General features: G+C 36.0%; 2 protein-coding genes across 2 annotated transcripts; both read left to right on the top strand.

Annotated features, from left to right (window-relative positions):
• The first annotated feature begins 662 nt into the window (after positions 1 to 662).
• On the top strand, positions 663 to 16,522 carry LOC117987386 (putative inorganic phosphate cotransporter). Its single transcript, XM_034974390.2, has 10 exons — positions 663 to 1,200; positions 1,571 to 1,722; positions 6,091 to 6,290; positions 7,754 to 7,990; positions 8,692 to 8,901; positions 9,293 to 9,460; positions 12,875 to 13,091; positions 13,827 to 13,948; positions 15,263 to 15,379; positions 15,768 to 16,522. Exons 2-10 carry the CDS (start codon positions 1,623 to 1,625, stop codon positions 15,999 to 16,001), a joined length of 1,605 nt encoding a protein of 534 aa, XP_034830281.1. The 5' UTR covers positions 663 to 1,200; positions 1,571 to 1,622; the 3' UTR covers positions 16,002 to 16,522.
• Positions 16,523 to 17,105: 583 nt separating this feature from the next.
• LOC117987385 (putative inorganic phosphate cotransporter) lies at positions 17,106 to 24,251 on the top strand. Its single transcript, XM_034974389.2, has 9 exons — positions 17,106 to 17,238; positions 17,737 to 17,933; positions 18,040 to 18,276; positions 18,361 to 18,570; positions 18,958 to 19,125; positions 20,268 to 20,484; positions 21,148 to 21,269; positions 21,680 to 21,796; positions 24,015 to 24,251. The coding sequence occupies exons 1-9, from the start codon at positions 17,136 to 17,138 to the stop codon at positions 24,249 to 24,251; spliced, it is 1,608 nt and encodes a 535-aa protein (XP_034830280.1). The 5' UTR covers positions 17,106 to 17,135.
• The last annotated feature ends 443 nt before the right edge of the window (positions 24,252 to 24,694 follow it).

Below are 24,694 nucleotides of genomic sequence, written 5' to 3'. Positions count from 1 at the left end.
TATTGTATTTTATTTACCGAGGTAAAATATCAAGTCTAACAAATATACGAATATGCCTGATATAAGTGCCAGTTATTATAAACTAGATGAGGTACGCGATTTCGTCCACGTTGGTTTCAGTTTTTTAAAAGTCCTGTGGAACTCTTTGATTTTCCAGGATAAAAAGTAGCCTATTTTCGTCACCGAGATGCAAGATCTCTGGACATACTATATAATATTATGATGTCCGCGACTTCTTCGGTTTTGTGACAATCCCGTGGAAACTTTTTGATTTTCCGGGATAAAAGTAGCTTATGTGATATGTCCTACCCTGGGATGCAGGCTATCTCTGTACCAAATTTCACCAAAAACGATAGGCCGTGAAAAGCTAGCAGACACAATTTCTCATTTATAATATTAGTATGGATGTAGTTTTTGACTGTAACTGATAGCCCAATTCTATTTCTTCGGTAAAACTTTCCCACTGATCTTTTCCTTTCAGCAAAAGCGAAATTTAAATGGGTATCTGTTTCCAGCAGATGATATGCCTACATACTCGTATTTCTAACAACTGTTTTCGTTTTGCAACTAGATTAAGTGAACCTAGTATCGGTGCTCATAGTGGATACGAGTCGTATCCAAGGCCAGCGAGTTGTGTCGGTTTAGCGTGGGTAATCGGCCTAAGACGACAATATTCGCCATGTGCTCGCAGGCTTCACGCGTATGCGCAAGCTTCGATCCACAAATATATTATTGATAAAACGATATAAAGACCGAGAACACATGACAGAACACTATCGCTGTGTACACACTTGTAACATTGTGAATGAGTGTCGCGTCGATTTCATAATGTAAAGTGAATGTGCGATTGACTCTTGTGGAATTGAGTTATCAGTGAATCCTGTTATGAAAATATAATCGGAACAAATTGCTAATTTTAAAAATATAATTATATTAATATAATAATAAACCAGCTATACCTACTAACGTTACGAAGTACCGGGTTAACTCGAACATAATCTTTATATTATAGATTTTAAATTGAAAACATTGATAAATAATTGATCTCTATTTGAATTTAAATGTAATATTTGTTGCATACATAAAATAAATAACAATGTATTCATCAAGTAGAGACATTTAATTGAACAATTTATTTATGTTTATCAATACAATAACTTAAAATTACCTAGATATTTCTACATCATCGCAGCTAAAAAGGTATTTATATAAATATGTGAAATGATTGATAAATTCATCTTTATAAATAAATAGTTTCAATAGACGTGGCATGTTATTTATGTTTGGAGGCATATACATTAATTGTTTTATCATGTTTGCATGATTATAATATAAAGTATGAATATAAATTTACCTACTAAAAACATAATTGTAAATTTTCCTATCATAAACATTTCAGAGAGATAAAATGAACTGAAATATGACCACTAGATACCGGATTATGTATTTGCAGATGCAGATAAACTGAATGTAGCAAATTATTTTATGAAAATTTTAATTAGTATCATAAATTATTTACTTTTATAATTTTCAAAATATCTTTAACATACCCACCTATTATTATTTATAGGAATACTTAGGAACATATTTCAATCTTAATCACCAAAGTTTGATACTTGAAAATGGATGAAAATAATCAAGTACAGGCGCATAACCTGCTCGGTTTAAAGACACAGGTTCCAAAAAGAAAAGACACTGCTTTGACACGCACCTTGCGATCATGTAAGTATTTGTTCAAATAATAAATTTTGCCTTACTATATAAATGATACTAGATCACATGCTTTAACAGTGAAGAAAAACATCATGAGGAAACCTGCATGCCTGAAAATTCTGTAGTTCTGTAACACCACGCTTACCAAGTGGGGATTGCAATCCCCACTTGTTAAGCGTGGTGGACTAGGTCTAAAGTATTATGTGATGGGTGATTATGCAACGAGGGAGCAAACTAAACTATATAATCTTGTCTACGAGAAGTAGAGAGATCGAAGTTCGAAAACATAGGTTCGTTTGTGATTGGATTGTCACTCAAAATGGTCTCAAAATAGGTTTCTTGACAGACATGACCGACAGATATACACACAGACAGACAACGAAGTGATCCTTTTTTCCTTCTTTCCTTTTTCCTTTTTAGGTACGGAACCCTAAAAAATTAAACTGCAGGCGTAAGGACGTACTTATTTACTTACCCAGTTCCTATTGTTAGAGATCCTATTGTTGCCATCCACAAGCATCATACCGGAACGCGTACATTCATTGGTTCCGGCTATTATCAGTTTTATACCACTAGTTATTTTTACCATCATATTATATCTAGAGAAAATTATGCGATTGAAAAATCTTGAGTAAAATAATTTTAAAGTCAAAGTCAAAGTCAAATTCAAAACTAGCTTATGCCCGCGATTTCGTCCGCACGGAGCACACAAATTTCAAACCCCTTTTTTACCGCCTTAGTGGTTGAATTTACAAAAATACTTTCTTAGCGGATGTCTACATCATAACAGCTACCTGCATGCCAAGTTTCAGCCCAATCCGTCCGGTAACTTGAGTTTTTTTGCTTGTTTTTGTTTGAGGGATTTTGATAATCCTAAATTCACGCGGGTATCAGCTAGTCTTACATATTATTCAACAATTGACAGTCAAAAAATGTGAAATGGTACCTACCCATCTAAATATATATAAAGAAAAGCTGACTGACTGACTGATTGATTTATCAACACACAGCCCAAACTACTGGACGGAACGGGCTGAAAATTGGGCAATTATGACGTGGACATTCGCTAAGAAAGGATTTTTGTAAATTCAAAATTCAAATAAAATAGGGGTTTGAATTTTGTGTAGAAAATCGCGAGCATAAAGTAGTTAGTAATAGAAATGCGACAGGGGGTCGGACATAGAATACTTTTCACTGAGTTTCCACGAGATTTTTGTGAAATCGAGGGCATAATAAAAGTATTTGGTATAAAGATGTAGCTTGCATGCTAGATATGGATATATAGGCTACTTTTTAAATCGAAAAATCGTTCCCACAGATTTTTTAAACCTAAATCCACGCGGACAAAGTCGCTGGCATTATCTAGTAGATATTTACTTTATTATGTCTTCTGATTTTGTAAAAAAACTAGGAAGGTAAAAAATACAAATTCTTTGTATGTTGAAATATAGTACAAGTTATAATAATATAATACTTCAGTCTACCGAAATCCACTCACAAAATGTTAAAAGAGATCAAGATATCAAAGAGGCTCTTAAGACACTCATTTTTCCAAGCTTTTGGAGTCTCTTTCATCGGTAGAGCTTTTGTGAAATCTTCAAGTGACATTTCTAAGGTCAATAGGACCAACATCAATACAAAAATAATACTTAGTACCCATTATATTCTAAAAGAAACAATAGACAAAAGTTAACCTGCTTGTTCATTATATTAGGTTAACCATTCGAATAGTCCATATTTAATCTATAGTGTAATGATAGCCTAGTGGTAAGACTTCGCCTCTTATTCGGAGGCTCCTTGTTTCGCTCCCGGCACGCATGTCGCACCACAACTTTAAAGAGTTGAGAGAGGTGCGTGTTAAGCACTTCAATATCAGGTGCTTGAAGAAAAACATCGTGAGGAAACCTGCATGCTTGAGAGATTTCTATAATAATCTAAATATATAAAAGGATTGACTGACTGACTGATCTATCAACGCACAGCTCAAACTACTGGACGGATCAAGCTGAAATATAGCATGCAGATAGCTATTATGACGTAGGCATCCGCTAAGAAAGGATTTTTGAAAATTTCACCCCTAAGGGGGTGAAGTCGCGAGCATAAGCTAGTGTTTTCAATAAAATTTTGTGAGTGCATCCTTTAATTAAAGCAAACAATAGACTAAGTAGATTCGAAATAGACTGTTATTTCGATTTGAAATAAAGTGAAATAACACTGCTGATGATTAGCAGATGTTTCTCGTAACGTAACGATATGACATTTGTGACATCGTTTATATACGTTAGCAAAGCGTTAAAATAATACAAATAAAGCACTATTAAATTTTTTTATGTAATTTTCCCTTATACCTACATAGTCCGTTGTCCATAATATATTTTCCTCCATTTTCATATTTTTCAATTGCTTCAAAACTTATTTACTAATGAGAATTGAATTTTCAAAAATCCTTTCTTGGCGGATGTCTACGTCATAATAGCTATCTGCATGCCAAATTTCAGCCCGATCAGTCCAGTAGTTTGAGCTGTGTCTGTTGAGAGATCAGTTAGTCAAGCAGTTAGCTTTTCCTTTTATATATTTAGATTATATTACATAACTAAAGTATATGAGTTGAAGTTCATTAGGTATACCTTTATAATATTAGATGTTTAATACTGAGAAAAACATTTTAACGCAAAGTCATTTTATGATTAGTAGGTATTTTGCTTCTTGCGGTCACACTGATGATTGCCTTATAAGGAAAATTTTCAAAATAACAATTTAGAAATATTATAAATATTTAGTGTAAGTGTTTTGTAATTTATGGTATTGTTCTTGCAACAAGAGTATTTTTAATAAACATTAAGACATAATCATTATCTCAACCCATCGCCAGCCAGACTTCACTCACTTTTATAAGAACACTAGATAACGACCGCGACTTCGTCCGCGTGGATAAAGGTTTTTTTAAAAACTCGTGGGAACTCTTTGAATTTCCGGGATTAAAAGTAACCTATGTCACTGGCCAGATCTTTAAGTTTAAACTATATTTTACCCATGAAAAAAATTATGTCAATCCGTTGGTCCGTTGCGACGTGATTGAAGGACAAACATACTGTCGCATTTTACAATAATAATAATGGGTAGTGACTAGTGATTGTACCTATCTGTAAATGTTACCTAGATTAGATTATTATCTATACGGTAAATAATTATCAAATAGCTATGTTGACCTTGTCTATAATTCATTTTATCTAATCAAGGTGAAAAATAAAAGACGATGAAAAGATGATGTCCTCAAAACTTAACCTCGACTTAGACCGGCCATACACGGACAGCTTGAAGCAGTCAGAATGGACTGCTTCAAGCTGCGACTGCATACTGAACTACAGACTTCTACGTACGTACTTACACAAACCGCTCAAGCAGTTGCAACTGCTTCGGGCGGTTGCTCGATGGCAGCTTCAAGCTGTTGACTCTGACTACAAGAGCGGTCCGTGTATGTTGATCACTGGCTAACCGTTCGAGCAGTCCGTGTATGGCTAGGTACACACTGGTGGCAATAATAATGGGACCCATAAACCTCAATAACTCAACAGTCAAAGAGTGAACTGGAAATCTGAACTGTTTCCACTCCTTATTATTTTACAATGGCACATAAACTCTTATGGCCATATTCATAAGCTCACGTGAAAAATTACGAATAGGCACTGTCAAAATACGAATAAGTAATGTTGAATCATTACGACGAATCGTCTTGTAGCCATGTGGAAAATGATTCGTTTTTTGACGGCTGGTTTTTTTATGTTTCGTCCTTTAGTGTTTACGAGGTGGACTTTTAGTGACAATCGGATGCACTCTGCAGTGTCTTTTTGTGAAATCACGATTTGGCTCATGTGTGAACATCTATTCGTGTCCAAAAAATCGTTACTTATCATGAAACGTCAGTGACTCGCTTTGATAAATTTACTTATATCACGATTTGTTCTGTACCTAAATGTGAAAATCTACGTCTTTAACGAATCGTTATTAATAACGAATCTTTAATGACGGATCACGGATGTGTGTGAATGAGCCATTAGATTAGTCATGTTTAAAAACACAAATTATATGAAGAAATCTGGATTTTATAATTAACTCTCCAGGTCTTTATCTATACCCATGCAAAAAATCACGTCAATCCGTTGCACCGTTGCGAAGTGATTGAAGGACAAGCCAACAAACCAAGAAACCAATAAACCAACAAACAAACACACTTTCGCATTTATAATAAGGGTACTGATTTTATCCATTATGATACTTTATATTTCCTAGTTTTGGCTACTGTCCAGTTACCTACAGTTACCCCATAGAAATCATCAATTTATTATTGTATGATAACAAGTCAGTTTATCTTTTCAGGTTGTTTTATACCCCAACGCTATATATTAGGAGTAATGGGACTCCTCGGAGTCTGCAATGCGTATACGATGAGAGTTTGTCTCAATTTAGCCATAACGCAGATGGTGAACCGAACTAAGACTGGGGATGAACATTTTGACCCATATGCTTGCCCTGACGACGTTTTGCCTGGTAATGCCACTGCAGTAGATCATAAGCCAGTAAGTAAAAAACAAACTACTTATTTATTAGGTAATATTTAACTAACAGCCGCCCGCGGCTTCACTCTTTCCTTGTCCCAAATTCAATAAATTCGGCCTTATTCTTTGTCGACAAAAACTAAGCGTTATTTATTGTTATATTATACTAACACAGTCCAATACCAATAACCATTTGCCTCGTTTTGTAGTTTTAGTGATTTAGCATTTTTCAAACCCGCGATGTATATAGCGTCAATTGGTGTCTGCAATACAAAAATGCAAAACTGGGGTCAATGCCCCACGTACGACGTGGCATTGACTCCGAGTGGCCTACTTACGCAACGTTCGTTTATCTCTAGCGTCAGGCAGATGTTTTATTTGCAATAGGTATATCGTGAACAAAATATAGGATAATTTTTCCATTTTTTTTTTCGCGTCTTTTTTGTGGTATCATATCAGTAATCATCAGAACCATCACCTGTCTTCGTTTTGTTAGCGTTCTGGTTTATACCCTTTATAGGGAACCTCTGTGCAAAATTTCAATTTTTTAGGTCCAAGGGCATTGGACCTAAAAAATTGACTGGGCATTGATGAGTTAGTTAGGAAATGAGTGAGGAGTCAGGACTTTTCTTTTTTTATCATACTAGCTTATTCCCGCGACTTATTCCGCGTGGACTACACAAATTTTAAACCCCTATTACGCCCTTAGGGGTTGAATTTTCAAAAATCCTTTTTAACGGATGTATGACCTATTTTTAGATTCTGATTTTTTTTCTTGCAACAATCAGTAGGTACTCGTTATAAAGTTACGTGCCGCAAGACATCGTCCACTATCGAATAACGATTCTGTTTGCGGATACAATATAATATAATATCATGTTCAATTTACATTTTGCTAGATTGCACAAATAGCATTGTGTAGGCATTATAAATATGTTAGAAGAATATTAATATTAGTGAAAACATAAATTTAAACTTAATTTGTCTGTTCACTATATTAAAACTTTTAAATTATGTAATCCAACTGTTCTTGGTAGTTCTTATCCTACAGAAACATTATAATATTATTATGATTGCCCACCATAAAGCTTCGCAATTTTGTCCAGAGCACCTAACTTTACCGAGTGGGTTACTTTTAGTGAACTTATTAATTACTTACTTATTAAGTTGCTATAACGGTGAAGGAAAACATTTTGAAGAAACCTGCCTGAGAGTTCTCCATACTGATTTCAAAGGCGAGTGAAGTCTGCCAATCCGTTATGGGTCAGGTGGACTATGGCCAAAACTTTCTCATTCTGAGAGGAGCTGTTCTGAATAGCGGGCTGGCGATGGGTTGGGATGATGATGATATAATGACTTACGGAAAGTAATTGAGAAAATCATTTCTGGTAATTTTTCTATACTTAGTTGAACATAAACCTATTATCTGTAGGCAGCTTAGATTAGTACACACGCAATGATATAATTTATATTTTGGTTTTTAGTACGCGATCTTTGACTGGGATGAGAAAACACAAGGCCTTATACTCAGTGGTTTCTACTATGGATATGCAGCAACCCAAGTGCCCGGTGGTTATTTGGCAGAGAAGTTCGGAGGTAAATGGACTCTGGGAGTTGGTTTACTTAGCACTGCCCTATTCACGTTCCTTACACCAATTGTTATAAGAGGCGGTGGTGCCGTATGGCTGTTCATACTTCGAGTTCTACAAGGGATGGGCGAGGTAATGATCGTATTCTCTAGAAAATAATACACCATTATACGATGCAGTGAAAATGAAGGAACGATACAGTATTTAATAGTATTTTAGCATGATAATATCGCCTAGCAGATACGGATTACTTACTTACGCAAAAACGAGACGCATTTCAGCTTTTATTTTTCAAAAACATATAATTTCAAAATGCCTGATTTTCATATAAAATACTACCCTCTTTTATCCTACGGGTGGAAGTCCCGAAAATCGTGAAACACGTATTTCTTCATTTTTAACCAAAAGCCCAATAACCAAATTTCATGAAACGTGTCATCCCTTATTGAACCCATTTAGGGGTGTAATTTTTAAAAACAACATCATGAAGAAAACCTACTCAATATTTCAAGTTTCTAACCCCAGGCTAGCTGCTTTGGCTGTGCGTCAGTCTCTCAGGAAATGTTTTTTATAAGTAAAGATAACATAATATTATTATGATTATTACTGTCTACATATTTAATCAAGGTGTTTTCATTAGTACAAGTGTATAATATACCTACTTTTATGCCATAATATCCGTTACATTCACACTTTTTACAAACTTAATCGGTTTCTAAGCGGTATCGTATTCGAAGCCTAATCCGATTACTAGCTGATTATCTGACACCGCTACGTTGTTAAAATGTGTGGGAGAGAGAAAACAATACAAAATAAAATAACTCTATTCACAGGGTCCTACAATGCCAGCACTCATGATCATGTTAGCAAGATGGGTGCCACCGCATGAGAGATCCTTCCAAGGAGCGCTAGTCTTCGGTGGAGCTCAAATAGGCAATATCTTTGGTTCCTATATGTCTGGCATACTACTTGCCGATGGCAGAGACTGGGCTAATGTATTCTATTTCTTCGGTGGATTCGGCCTTGTGTGGTTTTTATTGTGGGTAAGTAGGTATAACCGCAAGCGTATAGACTGATAGTCAAATTACATAATTTTAGATACATATTTTTATTTCACGGTTCCTAAAAGGAACCTATGTGTTAATCCAGGGTATACTCTACTCTGTCTCCATTCCAAATTTTAGTCAAATACATCCCGTAGTTTTTGCCTGAAAGAGTAACAAACATATACTTTCGCCTAATATACGAGTAATATTAGTGTAGACAAGACACTAGCAAGTTTTTGTAACTATGTAGCTATACAGAGCCTACCTAAACCTATTGTTTTTTTCTGACCCAGTAATTAATAATTTTATTCTAGTAGGTAATGATATAAAAATAGCGTTTATTCTAATTAAGTTTTTTAAATTATTTATTTACTTACGTACATTCCAGAGTCTCACCTGTTACAGCACGCCGAACACCCATCCATACATATCGAAAAAAGAACTAGCTTACCTCAACAAAAGTGTTACAACGGCGGAGAACAGTTCCCTCAAAGATCCAGTTCCTTGGAAAGCCATATTGCGGTCCGCGTCAGTGTGGGCCCTTGTGTGGGCAGCTGTAAGTGCTTATACTTTCTAATACTAGATTATGGACTAAGAGCCAGCGCGTGCCAGACCCTTGTTATTTTATAAAAGCTAAAAGTTTCTCTGCATATTGTCCCCAACACTGGGAGGAACGTTTGTTTGGATAATGGTGGCTTTGGGAGATAATAGGTAATAAGGTTGTAAACAATCTTACATCAAAGTATACAGTCTAATTTTTGTATATTTTCTTCGAAATAGTTTTAGAAATCACGTCATCCATTACGTCACGTCATCCACGAGCCACACATAGACATGACCTATATTCCGACGCTCCTCTATTTGGACAGTTTAGCCCATTTTTGTGTTTGAGGTTCCCCGCCGGGGCCACTTACTCTATAATATAGTACGCGGCAGAAAGTAATGTACATCGACCTTTAGAATGACATTTCGGCTTTGTAGACCGTTGTCTTTGTCACTCATACCTATGTGTTGTTTTGGTGGTCTCAACGACAGAGACAATGCCCTACAAATCTGCTATCTTACTTTCTGCCGCGAACTGTATAATGTGTGGCACGTCTTTTTCCTTCTTCTTCCTTCTTTATAATTGAAGTGGAAATAAAGTTAACCATACTTTCGAGCTTGGTTTCAACTCCGCGCCATTTGTTGAGTAGCCCAAGATAATTATGTAAATATCACCAAAGTACAAAGTATAATTTAAACGGCATTGGCCATTGGAATATAAAAATATAATTGTGCATTTCAATAGTTTTCAACAGAACAAATACGGTAAGTAGTTCATTGAATAAAATCATAAAGTCATTAAAAATATTTTATCTACCTACTTTATTCGTTATCTAAGCAAATTAAGCATTATTATTTCATGTCTTACATAATTTAAATAAAACTACTTATAAGAAGTTAAACAAACGTCTTGGCGAATTCCATTACATACCTACCTACGTTACCTACCTACAAAATATATCTACAGTGAACTGCAAAATTTTAAACTCTGCCACTAAAATAATAAAATGTATTGTAATTGTAATAAACTCTATTTTCCTTTGTTCAACCACAGGTAAATTGTGTACAATTCGAGGTGCGGTTGGCAGATTTATGCGTATAAATAATTTAAGGTCAAGGTACACAGCGACATTATGTCGATGATACACCTGGTTATATCGAACGAATACACGGCTGAGTTTGTTGTGGTCTCTTCTCAGACCTGGGAGCGTTTGGAACACTCGTAGCTTTAGTTTTAATTTCGCATAAAAATTATCTTACAAATTAATATTGTAAATCAAAAAGTGTAATTTTATTACCAATTTTGAATAAAACATTTGATTTGAACCGGATCACAAAACATGAATGGATGATAGTAATATATTGTATTTTACTGTAGCATTTTTTAACTCTTATCTAATGATGGAACCTATAATGATTTTTTGACATTTTGATTTCTCAACAAGTCTTAGATTCGTTATCTTTCAAAACTAGGACAAAGCTCTATGTTTTTGAAATTACATCACCTTCCGGTCGTAAATAAGACAATCCATCCAATCTATCCAGTTTTATTACCATTTTATAGTTTCAAGACACATTGCGATAGAGTCGAGGCGATGCGTTTTTTGCAGAACTATGTAAAACGCACTTTGTACTTATTTACTATCTTTCACTTTTCTACTTTATGTGATAAAGAACGCGTCGCGTAGTTTTTTTTGTTGAATTTGTACCTCCTAAAATATGTAGGTATAGGTACGTAGGGGAGACAAGTTTTGGTTCACTTTGCAACATTTTGGAAAAGATGCGTGGAGTCTCTTTGTACCTTCCTCAATGGGGCCGATTCTCTTGTACACTATCTCTAAACTAAACTAAATTTACAAGTCTAAAAATAGTGCTATCCTTTTCCGCAAGCAACATTATGAAAGGGATAGCAATATATTTAGACGTGCCATTTTAGTTTAGTTTAGAGATTGTGTACAACGGAATTAGCCACACTATGCCTCTAACTTTTAGTTCTAGTATAGTGCGTTGAAATTTAATTACCTTATTAATAAAGGTTATTTAACGGTTGTTTAGTTAAACGCTACTAAATCTTCTTCTTTCGAATGTCAAATTACTGATGACAGAAAAAGCGAAATCGATGTGCATCTAACTATTTGACAAGCTCTAAGCAACGTCTATTAGTAAGGCCAGTTACATTTTTGCATGGATATCATCAGAAATATACAAGGGCTGACAAAGAATTAAGAGTTTGCCCATGTCAACCTAGCCTTATACACTAAAACAGGATACAAAACCCTAACTACGTCTAGTCGTAGCTTGCCTTAACATTTAATATGCTAAACATTGACCGCAATGGCGTAACTTGTGTATTAAAATTCGTTACAGGCTTTGTAGCGCTTTTGCAAAGCAAAAGTTCTATTTATGCCCGAAGCTTATAGAAGTTAGAACTGCATATTATGTTAGGCACGTTGACGATTATAAGGTTATTTGTGTTGCGTCTTGTTTTGTGGTTCCGTTTTTCCTTTTGAAATACGGAACCCTAAAAACTGTCAAAACCTCTAATTTATTCCTAAAGTTATTTGACGATTAAAAAATCGGGTCTTAGTAGACTAGATACATTACATTCAATAGCTCAAGTAAGTAGGTAGGATAAGTAACAAACAAAGCCAAGCTGTCGAAACAATGGGCATGGACAAAGACGGCAAGGTTTAAATTTATGTTAATTCACCGGCTTATTGCCGGGTTTACGTAATCGCTAATCAGTTATCACTTTAACGTTTCATTGCCATGGGAGAACGAATATTTTTAAGTAATAATTTTTTTTTTTAACGTAGGTAAGTAGAAATATTTGTATTTTAAATATTGTGTTTGTATAGCACTAACAAAGCGTGATTGAATTGTTATCAGTAGGTATTTGTAACATTCCTCATGAAGTGTTCTAATTAATGACGGTGGTTCTAGTAAAAACGTTTATAGTCCGCGACAGGTTGAGATAGCAATCGGGGTATGAGACGGGGGGACGCCCCGCACACCTACACATCATCCTCGTTATCCCGCCCCGGGGGCGGTTACCGGGGGTAACGCGGGGGCTGTGTGGGTGTGCGGGGCGTCCCCACAGCGATTGCCTTGTCGACCTGTCACGAGCTATACGTACCTACAGCTCAAATTTCTGGTTTTAAAAACTTGAGTATTTGAATGTATGCGACAGATTGAGATGAAAATTGGAGAGGGAACGCTCCGCACACCCACACAGCCTAGCGCGGGTGACGTGCTAGTGTGCGAAGCGTCCCTCGCCTCATACCCTAATTGCCAACTTGACCTGTCGTGGAGGTTTTCTCTGTAATGTATCAATTGTATCAACTTTGCCAATCTGGAGTATATTTATTAATCTTTGTTGATCACTAACAAATAACAATTTGTCCTTAAAATTACATTTGGGTTTCAGGTTGGCCACGACTGGGGTTACTACACAATGGTGACAGATTTGCCGAAATATTCTCACGACGTGCTCAAATTCAATATAGCGACCACCGGTACCCTCACAGCGCTGCCTTATATGGCCATGTGGCTATCTTCCTTCTTGTTCGGCTTCGTTTGTGACTTGTGCAATAAGAAAGGCTGGCACACAATCAAGACTGGCAGGATCATTCATACCACTATAGGTATTGTGCTTACCGTAATTACTACTACCGTAAAAACTGTCATCGCGCCCAATTAATTGTTCAGTTAAACGTCACTCGACGTTGGTGAAATCAGTACTTAGTAATTAAATCTAAATATATAAAAGGCAAAGGTGACTGACTCACTGACTGACTGACTGATCTATCAACGCACAGCTCAAACTACTTAACGGATCGGGCTGTAATTTGGCATGCACATAGCTATTATAGGGTTAGCGTAAAATTCAACCGCTAAAGGGGTGAAATAGGGGTTTGAAATTTGTGTAGTCTACGCGGATGAAGTTGCGGGCATAAGCTTAGTGGACAACCTTACTTGAAAAGTATCATATTATTATCATAAGAGGCGGAAAACCGGCAGCGTTAGAAGAAGATCATAAATTAGTTAACTTTATCAAAAAGGAGCCACGATCTTTAGTAGTAATCAGGCAGCAACGCAAGGAAGAGGAGGAAATGACATACTCTTCTTCTACTTTTTATTTAATCTCTACTTCTTTCTATGTTAGAGCAATCAGCAAATCTAGCTGCTTCGTCACTTACAATAAAATTTTATTTAGCTTAGATTGCGGTCAAGTGCTAAAAAAACTAATGAAAATCCTATCCTATTTTTTTTCCTTGTTTTTCCTACGGTGGTAGTCCCCATGGTCAAAGGCGAATCCAGTTTGAAAAAATTTTGTGTTCGATTTTGCCTGATGATGGACCAATTTATTTTCTCTCCAGCTGCAACTGGTCCAGCTATCTGCATCATCCTAGCATCGTACTCAGGGTGTGATCGTACGGCAGCCATGGTGTACTTCATCGTCTCCATGGCACTTATGGGTGGATTTTACAGTGGAATGAAGGTATTGTAATATTTTTATCTCATTTTTTTAAAAAGATTGGTTTGTTAATGGAGCGAACAACTATGACAGTAGGTAACACAGAAAAGTGCATTTTTTGCTTAAATGTTTATCGCTAAAGCGATAAGGCCGCCTTTGCATACTACAGCTATTAGCTTAAGATCCTTGTGTTTTTATTTTGTTTTCTTGTGTTGGGTGCAATAAATCCATAATATTATTTATATTTATTTATCATTTTCATTATAATTTAAAAATCTGAAAGAAGGGGTAAGTACCCAGTACTGGCCTTATACCTATATTTTTGTATTAGTTACTAGAGCTAATGCCTGTAGGGCGATTGTCTAAAACCTGCATCAATCATTATTACAATCTCAATTGTTCTGATTGGCTGAATTTGTGCGTTTCTTGTTGCAACAATGCATTGTAGCCAATAGTGAGCGAGCGTCAACCAAGCAGAGGTTATTGCGATCGTGACATTGTAGCTGTCAATCTTCCGCAATCGCGTAGCTGATATATGCGTTGCAATGCGACTCTGCGATACTATGTCAGAAATCTTCCTGGAAAAAGATGCGACAAACATTTATTTTTATATAAAGAAGATTTAGTAACCTTCGGATGGATTTGTTATTGTCTTATTTATGTTCACGCCACATCACTTGTTGCCCAAGCTTTCGTGCATATACGTAGGTACGTAGTACGTACGTAGGTTTAATTTGTGTCAAGCAGCGGTTTATTGTCTGTACTGTGTGCTTATTATGAGAATTAACACCTCACCAACGTTGATAGTATTCGAGCGTTGATACACTTCAGCGTTATATTAAAATGGACCTCAAAGACATGGTTTAAAGCTCAAGTTTATTTATTTATTTTATTTATTATTATTTTATTTATTAAATAATTTTAAATACACATCAAAAATTGCGAACCGGCAGGAATCGAACCCGCGTCTCCTGGGCTCGCGCCCGACGCTCTAACCACTAAGCTACAGCCCGCTTACAAAATTAGAATCGGTTTTGACTTTAGGTCCATTTTACTCTGACGGTATTGTGTTTCGACTTTCTAAAAGTATTACACAATCAAAGATTGTGTGATATGAATCTTTCTCTTCTTCAAATCAAACTTTTGAAAAGAGCAATCGCCGAGTTACTTGCTGGCTTTTCTTGATACAAAAGGTACCAGTGGTAGGTGCATTTGACGATTCAAAAGTAGTCGTTTATTACGAAGTAAAAGCTTGTTTGAGTAAAAAAAACTATTTCTATTAACGTTGATGTCTGGTGACATAAAATCTCATACTAAACCTACTACTTATTTGCGTAGGTGAACGCGTTGGACCTCGCGCCCAACTACGCCGGCTCTCTCACCTCGCTCGTCAATACAACTTCCACATTCGCCGGCATTATCACTCCGTACCTTATTGGGCTGTTAACACCTGACGTAAGTATCTCATATTGTTTTCTAAAAATAGTAACTTCTGCGAAAATTTTATTGGATTCTGTACGTACCAACCTACCTCAATTTCATCTTATATTTTATTGATTTTATAAAGAGTCACATATGTCGCTCTTAGGTATATTATTATAAGTATATTTGGTATCCGAATGGTTTCCAGATTAGTCATTATTGGTCTGAATTTTTAGATTATTTTATACTAGATGATGCCCGCGACTTCGTTCGCGTGGATTTAGGTTTTTTAAAATCCCGTATTCCCCGGGACATAAGCTAACTCTGTACCAAATTTCATCAAAATTGGTTGTACGGTTAGGCCGTGAAAAGCTAGCAGCACAACTTAAACATAAATTAATGATTATATTCTTTCTTTCAGTCAACTCTTGCGCAATGGCGGATAGCCTTCTGGGTTTGCTTCGCAGTACTAGTCGGTACAAACATAATATACTGCATATGGGCCGATGGTGAACAACAGTGGTGGGACGACGTAAGAAAGTTAGGCTACCCACCAGACTGGAAACATGGCTCCCTTCTCCGTGATGAGAACGCTGAACAACCAGAAACTGTACAACTAAACGGCAAAAAGGAATCTGAAGACTTATATAATTAACCTTGTGACTTAACAAAAGTAAATTGAGCTCAAGTAGCACAGAAGAAAGACAAAGTTAATCAGCTAGAAACTTTATAGGGATAATAACGATGCTAATTCATATAAGTAATTAAATCAAGTAATGAAATTGATTATTTCCCTTACCGATAAAACAAATTTAATCTTGTTTAAAATATCTTTGAACAAAACCGATACATTACTTGAAATTGTAATATTGTATTTCTTCATAACACTTTTACTACTGAATTTGTAAAAAAATAGAAATAGAAAATAACACATTACTCGTCGTTATCAACGACAGGTTAGGAGTTTTTAACATGAACTATTAAGCTAGTCAGTGATGATTCATTGGTGTATTTGAGCCATAGTATAGTTATACTGCTAAAGTAATTAATTATTATATTTAAGGACATTGAAAAACCACCCAGTTCATAAATTTTACATATCGTTCTTTTACCTAGCATTAGTTAGATCTGTGGATTTATGTAAATACTCTTAATAATAAATAATATTATATTTTATTTTGTTATTATTTCATTTCAACTGTGGGTCATCTTTACTCTTCCACCTTGGTTCTTCTTACAACAACCTTTCATAGTAATAATAGGAAAAACATAATATATCGTTTTGGTGCTGAGACGGATGACGCGGTTAAAAAATGTAAATCTCTAGGGTAAGATCATGAAATAAAATCTTGTCACTTTAAGAAGAAACAGAAATATTATGAACCATTATTAAAGTGAAAGAAAAGGATGAGGCGGCGGAAACACCTAATGTAAATCTAGCAACTGAATTTACAAAATTGATAGCAACAAAATATAACAAATTTGTCTTCACGAACTCACAGTGCCTCTGTTTTCTTAATTTGATTGACAGTCAGGTACACAAACTTTAATATAAATAATTACATAAATGATAATTGAAAGTGATAATTATCTAGAACATCTTGGCACACATACTTAGACATATTTGATACTAAGTAGGTATTTAGTGTTCGTGTCTGGTGGTAGATCTTAATTCAGGAAATGTAGAGCATATTCTGATACTAAATTTAACACGATAAAAAGTCAACTGTTTAAAATATCTATCGAAAAATAATATATTTTTGGATTCAAGTTATAGTTGCAGTCAAGCATGGAAGCTATGAGAGTGGTTAAACATGAAAATCTTATACCAATTCACATACTTAAAGAACCAATAAAAAAAGAAAGGACACTTGTGAGGATTTTACGTGCATGTAAGTAGATATTTGCGGTAATGGGAATTGTGAAGCTAAAGTGGCAATGGACAGGGCAAATAGACAAACTAGATAGAAAGTATTCGGTCCTAAGGTGACCTCTCACCGGAAAGCGCAGCGTTGGAAAACACGACGTGGCTGGTGGACGGACGAAATTGAACGAATCGCAGGGAACCGCAGGATTGAGGCGGCGCGTGGAAGTTTCTCCACGAGACTTTATTCCAGCAGTGAATGTCTATCGGTTGATGGTTATGTTGATGATGAAGTAGATACGTAAAATACCTAAATGAGTTTGATGAGTAGTCAAATAAATTGATGCCTATCATGGCCTTAGGTAAAGACATGATATTATCGAAGATTGACTGAAATAGGTATCTACAGCTTCAAATAGTTTCGGGGAGGTTTATAATTAGTAGCTGCTAGTATCATTTAAAAAAATCGTAACCAATAGAGTAGTCTATTTTTGGAAAAAGTTAAATACTTAAAACTCCTTTCTAGCCTGCCTGATTCCACAACGGTACGTATTTGCTATCATAGGATTGCTCGGGATAAGCAATGCGTTCACAATGCGTGTGAGTTTGAATATAGCAATAACTCAAATGGTGAATCGAACTAAGAATTTAACAGATCACATTGATCCTGATGCATGTCCTAGTGATGAAATGCTTGGTATTGTAAACAATAACACTAAGCCGGTGAGTATAGAAACAATAAAATTTAAAAGACGATTATGAAGCCAGATAAATAAATATTAATTGAATAGTTTTATATTCAACTTATAATTACTTAATATATTTGCAGTATGCTATTTATGACTGGGATGAAGAAACTCAAGGTTTTCTTTTAAGTGGTTTTTACTATGGATATGTGACAACGCAAGTTTTGGGAGGTTTCTTAGCAGAAAGATACGGTGGCAAGTGGGTTCTAGGCGTTGCACTACTAAGCACTGCTCTGTTCACATTTCTGACTCCTTTTACCATTAGAACTGGAGGCGTAACTTGGCTTTTTATTCTTAGGGTTCTTGAGGGTATGAGCGAGGTAAGAACTTCTTCCCTTTCCTTTTTATCAATACCTATAATAATAATATATAAAAATATATTGAACATACAACTTTTTTGACAGGGCCCCGCAATGCCCAGTCTTATGAATATGATGGCGCGATGGTGTCCAACTCAAGAGAGAGCCCTTATATCAGCAATCCTTTTCGGAGGTGGTCAATTGGGTAACGTTTTGGGCCCATTATTGTCTGGCCTCATATTAGATGGTGGTAGAGACTGGGCTTATGTATTTTATTTCTTTGGAGGTTGTGGTGTGCTATGGTTCATTTTCTGGGTAAGTTTTTATCAAGATTTCTTTAAAAATAAAGATTTTTAAAACAACTAGCTTGTGCCCGCGACTTCATCCACGTGGACTACAAAAATTTCAAACCCTCTATTTTACTCCCTTGGGCGTTGAATATTCAAAAATACTTTCTTAGCGGAAGTCTCGTCATAATAGCTAAGCTGTGCCAAAGCTGTGTGCCAAATTTCAGCCCGATCGGTCAGTAGTTTGAGCTGTGCGTTGATAGATCAGTCAGTATATCAGTCAGTCACCTTTTCGTTTTATATGTTTAGATAGTTTCCTTGATTGAAAAAAGTTTGGAGTTGTACACACACAAAGGATTCCGTAGTCTTTCAAACATTCAACGTCAGACTTATCTATACCTAAGGTTTATTTCAGAGCGTTTTGTGCTTCAGTGAACCCAACTCACATCCGTACATTTCTAAGAAGGAATTGGATTATCTGAATAAAAGTGTTGATAAAGCTAAAAGCAACATAAAGAAAGATCCGGTGCCTTGGAAGGCAATTTTGAGATCACCACCTGCATGGGCTTTACTTGCCGCTAATGTTAGTAAAACTTGACAATCTTGATACTTTTCTTATCAATTTTTAACCCACTACGGCAAAGTTATGATTTTAGCAGTCTTTATAATATGTATTTACGTATGAGGTATGTATGTTGTATGTAAAACAGTGAGCTGATTATGATGAATGAAGTGTCGATCGATTCGTTATTATGATCCGGGTGACATTGCTACATTTTAGATTCAGATTCAGATTCAGATTTATTTATTTGCTTTCATGTACATTTACATTTATTGATGGTGGGTGCTTAAAGCTAAAAGCTAAATACATGAGACCCTGTCAGGGTATTAATAATAATAATGTTATTTATTTCAGGCAAATTGTACCCATATTATTACAAAGTTCAAATATAAAATTAAATTAAATTTTAGATTCTAAGGTAAAAAATCAATATTTGTTTGGTGTAAAATTGTATTGCAAATATAATTTTAGGTACAATAAAATGGTAAATATTAAAGATACAATAAGAATAGGATTAAAATAAATTATATAATAATTTATAAGAATAATTTATAAGAACACTAGATGATGCCCTCGACTTCGCCCGCGTGGATTTAGGTTTTGTAAGAGTCCCGTAGGAACTCTTTAATTTTCCGGGATAAAAGGTGTAAGCTAACTTTGTGCCAAGTTTCATCAAAATCGATTAAACTGTTGGGCCGTGAAAAGCAAGCAGATAGGCAGACAGACAGACAGATAGGCACACTTTCGCATTTATAATATTAGTACTGAGTATGGATAATCAATATAGCGGGTATTATCTTTGCAATCGTGTGGGATGTCAAAATATGTAAGAAGGAGAAAATTCTGAGTTCATAAATATAAAGGTAGGTACAGTATTATACCAAGTGACAGAAAATTATTTAATAACTAACTTATACTCGCGACTTCATCCGCGTGGACTACACAAATTTCAAATTCCTATTTTACCTCCCTTAGGGATTGAATTTTCAATAATCCTTTCTTCCTTCATCCGCTCTATGTCATAATAGCTTTCAGCCTGATCCGTCCAGTGATTTGAGCTGTGCGTCGATAGATCAGTCAGTCAGTCAGTCAGTCAGCTTTTCCTTTATAGACTTATAAAATTAAAATGATTTTATTTTATAAAATTACATTTTTATATTCAGGTGGGCCACGATTGGGGTCTCTACACTATGATATCAGATCTGCCTAAGTACTCGCACGATGTTTTAAGATTTAATATTACAACTACTGGTATCCTTACGGGATTGCCATATATAGCCATGACAACTTGTTCGTTCATTTTTGGAATGATAAGTGATTGGTGTATTAAAAATGGATGGCACAGTATTAAAACCGGACGAATGATTTATACGACCATTGGTAGGTACAGATTTAATAAACCTTTAAGGTCCCAACGCACTTGAGCTGCGCAGCTCGATAAATGTAGTTTATATGAGTTTGTATGGAGCAAAGCGTATTGAGTGACACGGCACGGTAAATACAACGTTAGTTTTAGTTAACGTAAAAACCGAAACACGTGTCGAATATTTTTACATAAAGAATATTTATATTATGTAAAAAAAAACAAAAATGTTTAATGAAAATTTACGAAGTTATAAGCTTGTTGTGTTGAGTCGTTGTCATCGAGAAAACATGGTCACCCCAAGCGAGCAGCTGTGAGTGAACGGGACGGCTAGCGTCGATCGTGCGCACTCCCGCTTGCGTGGCTCGAATCAGCTGGTGCATGCGGTCATTCAACTAGGTGTCTAAACTTGCAGGATTTTAAAGTATTTTCTGGTCAAAATATAACACCTTGTAAAAATGATTGCAATCGATTCTGTTAGTGACTCTAAACAAACTACTTTCAGGTTTTGCGTATATTAAAACTGACGTTATTAGTTTATACGAGTTTAGTATGGTGCAAGGCGCCGCGTCGCGTCGCTCGTCGCAACGCAAATGCGTTCGGACCTTTATGAGTTTTCCGTTTATGGTTGCTTCTTTTGTTTTGGTTTCTCTTGAAAAATGTAACACCTTTATTTTCAGCTACAACTGGCCCAGGGGTGTGCATTATTTTAGCATCATACGCTGGATGCAATCGAAATGCGGCAATTGTTTATTTTATTTTATCAATGGGGCTCATGGGCGGATTTTACTGTGGGATGAAGGTACTCATCAACATTATACCTAGTCAAGTAAATATGTAATTATTGTAAAAGATATTTGTCTTTTAAACTATTTCTTTGCAATGTTGGATAGAAGCAGGCGTTACTTCACGGGAGGCCATGATATAAAAGGAACCACAAGCTTTAATCCGGTATCGGAGTCAAACGTGATCGTACGTTAAATCTTTTCTAGAAGATTTGTTTGATGTTCTGTGTTGGTTGTGTTGCTTCTTTAGTAGTGGGAAGGCGGGTGGTGCGTATCAAATCCTGCACTTTGTAGCATACAAATTTGTCTATTTTGGCGGATTAAGTATAGCGAATTAAGTTTGTGGTTCCTTGAATATTTTTTTATAAATCGAAGAATATTAGTATTAGTATTATTTAGGTATTATAATAATACATTTTTATTCCAGATAAATACTTTAGATCTGGCGCCTAACTATGCCGGTTCCTTGACATCATTTGTGAATACTACATCTACTTTCGCAGGCATTATAACACCCTATTTAATAGGACTGCTAACACCTGATGTAAGTGAAACATGACGTAGCTATTAAATATTTTATAACAGACTTATCTACATTCTATATAGGTAAATTGACGACCTCCCTGGCGCAGTGGTGAGCGCTGTGGTCTTAATAGTGCGAGGTCCCGGGTTCGATTCCTGGCAGGGGTTTGGAATTTTATAATTTCTAAATTTCTGGTCTGGTCTGGTGGAAGGCTTCGGCAGTGGCTAGTTACCACGCGATTTAGCGTTCCGGTACGATGCCGTGTAGAAACCAAAGGGGTATGGGTTTAATAAAAACTGCCATACCCCTTCCAGGTTAGCCCGCTATCATCTTAGACTGCATCATCACTTACCACCAGGTGAGATTGCAGTCAAGGGCTAACTTGTATCTGAATAAAAAAAAAATTTTAAATTATTTCTGCATAGGTAGGTCTATGCCTATCCGATATAAAAATAAGGTGCAAAAGAAAATCTTGTTGATACTGCATAAAGCAATCTAAAAACAGCAAATCATGAGCACGAGTCTCCTCTTAGAGTGAGTTGGCTATAGTCTACCACGCTGGCCAAGTGCGGATTGGCAGACTTCACACATCTTGGAGAACATTATGGAGAACTCTCAGGCATGCAGGTTTCCTCACAATGTTTTCCTTCACTGTTAAAGCAAGTGATATTTAATTACTTAATTCCGAAAAGTTAGAGGTGCATGCCCGGGATCGAACCCTTGACCTCCGATTAGGAGGCGGATGTCCTAACCACTAGGCTATCACAGCTTGAAAACGGCAAATATATTATATTATTTTTACACGATAATAGGTAATGGGTGAGTACAGCTCATAGAATTTTAAATAAAAATTACTCTCAGGCATGGAGATTTCATTTACCGTGAAAGCAAGTGATATTAAGTTGCTTAAAAGGAACATATCTAACAGCGAAAATGTAGAGATGCGTGCCCGGGATCGAACCCCCGACCTCCCGAATAGTAAGCCATTACCGCTCTCTGATTTAAATCTGCCAATCCGCACTGAGCCAGCGTGCTGTGGGGTGGACTATGGCATAAACCCTTCTCATTCTGATATGAGACTCCATTCTAAGGAGTGGGCCAGCGATGGGGTTGATCAAGATGATGATAAAAAAATATGTTGTTAAGCTTTCATAATATTTTGTTACTTGGATAAATTTATAATTAAAAAGGAGTTCCTTTATTATCTTATCGACAAAAGAACCCACATAAACATTTTAACCTTTAGTAAATAATCATGTAACCATTTAGTAAATAAAAAAAGTAAATAAAGAGTTGTGAGTAACCAAAGTTTGTCACGCGAACCAATTACACTTTGCCTCTGTTTATTGCACTATCGCAAGCTGCGTGGTATATTAGTGCAATAAACACAGCCGACGATTTACGAACTTGTTTTTCTTTCCTTTTATATTATTTTTCTGCTATAAGTAAGTCCATTATCCTAATGTGTTGTATTGTTAGGGTTCCGTTCCCGAACGGTGCCAACGAGACCCTATTTCGAAGCCTCCGTTGTTCGTCCGTCTGCCTGCTAGCAAGCTTCATTCAAAGATAACTGAAATTTTCAGTGTCTATATCTATTGCCGCTAGAACAACAAATAATAAAAATTTCAAAATGGCCGACATGCAAATTAAAAAAAAAATTATAATGTCTTTAATATGGTACGAAAACCTTCGTATGCGTGACCGATTCACACTTGACTGGTCTTATTTTAGGTAATGTCAACCGCTATTCCAACCTAAGATTATCCATACTGATAAATGATATTATAAATATGAAAGTATGTTTGCCCGTCTGTCTGTCTGTCTTTTAACTATTTATAGTCCATCCTCTAATCCGATTTTGATGTTTAGTATAGAGATAGTTTTATCCCGGACACGGACATAGGACCGAGTCTTTTTATCCCGAAAATACAAAGATTCCAGAGAAATTATTAAATACCTAAATCCACATGAATCGCGTCTAATCATCTAACATGCACTAATATTATAATTATTGTAAAAGTTTGTCTATCTGTCTGATCTTTTAACCGCCCCTTCCTTCAACCGCTTTTGACGAGTGCAGAGATAACTCGCATCCTGGAGACGGACATAGTTTCCATTTTAAACAGAAAATTCAAAGTTTTACAATGGTATTTTTAGAAAATAGGTTACGCGAAAAATAATCAAGTAGGTAATTGTCTATAAATTAACAATAAAATTGAAATATGTGCTTTATTTTCAGTCGACTTTAGTACAATGGAGGACAGCATTTTGGGTTTGTTTTGCAGTTCTTGTTTTCACAAACATAATATACTGTGCCTGGACAGAAGGGGAGCAGCAGTGGTGGGATGACGTTAGACGTCTTGGATACCCTTCTGGATGGAAACACGGACCAATCATCAAAGAAGATCTGACACCAACTACAGATGATCCAGAATACATGGAATTGACTAAGAAGTTGAGTTCGGAAATTTATTGACACGCTAAAAGCCACAGATACGGACATTATACGAATAGGTATGCTAGATAAGGTGTGCCATACAAAATGGCAGTTATTTTTGTGCTGATTTGAAGTGCCCCACCGAGCGTACCGTAAATTAATATTGATACTTAAATTATCTTCATGTTGACAGTATGTAGACGGATAATATCTCATCACTAATATTTAGTTCACATGACACTCACTGCTGCTATCAGCGCCAAAATGGTGTTAATTACGTCAGCAATGGCAAGTCCAGTGTAGGTACAGTTCTTGCAAATCACGAAGGCGAGTGAACTTTACTTGTGGTTGCGTCGTATACATGGGCATTGCGTAAGCGCGCGTGCATGTCGGACCAATCAGTCCCTATCGTGAAATGCAAGAACTATTCCTAATTTCCTACTTATATTAGCAGTATTACTAAGTCAGTGTTAAAAGCATAG

Source organism: Maniola hyperantus, chromosome 13 (assembly GCF_902806685.2).
Source record: "Maniola hyperantus chromosome 13, iAphHyp1.2, whole genome shotgun sequence".
Classification (NCBI taxonomy): domain Eukaryota; kingdom Metazoa; phylum Arthropoda; class Insecta; order Lepidoptera; family Nymphalidae; genus Maniola; species Maniola hyperantus.
The sequence above is the reverse complement of the archived record's forward strand: the minus strand, read 5'-3'. Positions and strand labels throughout refer to the sequence as shown.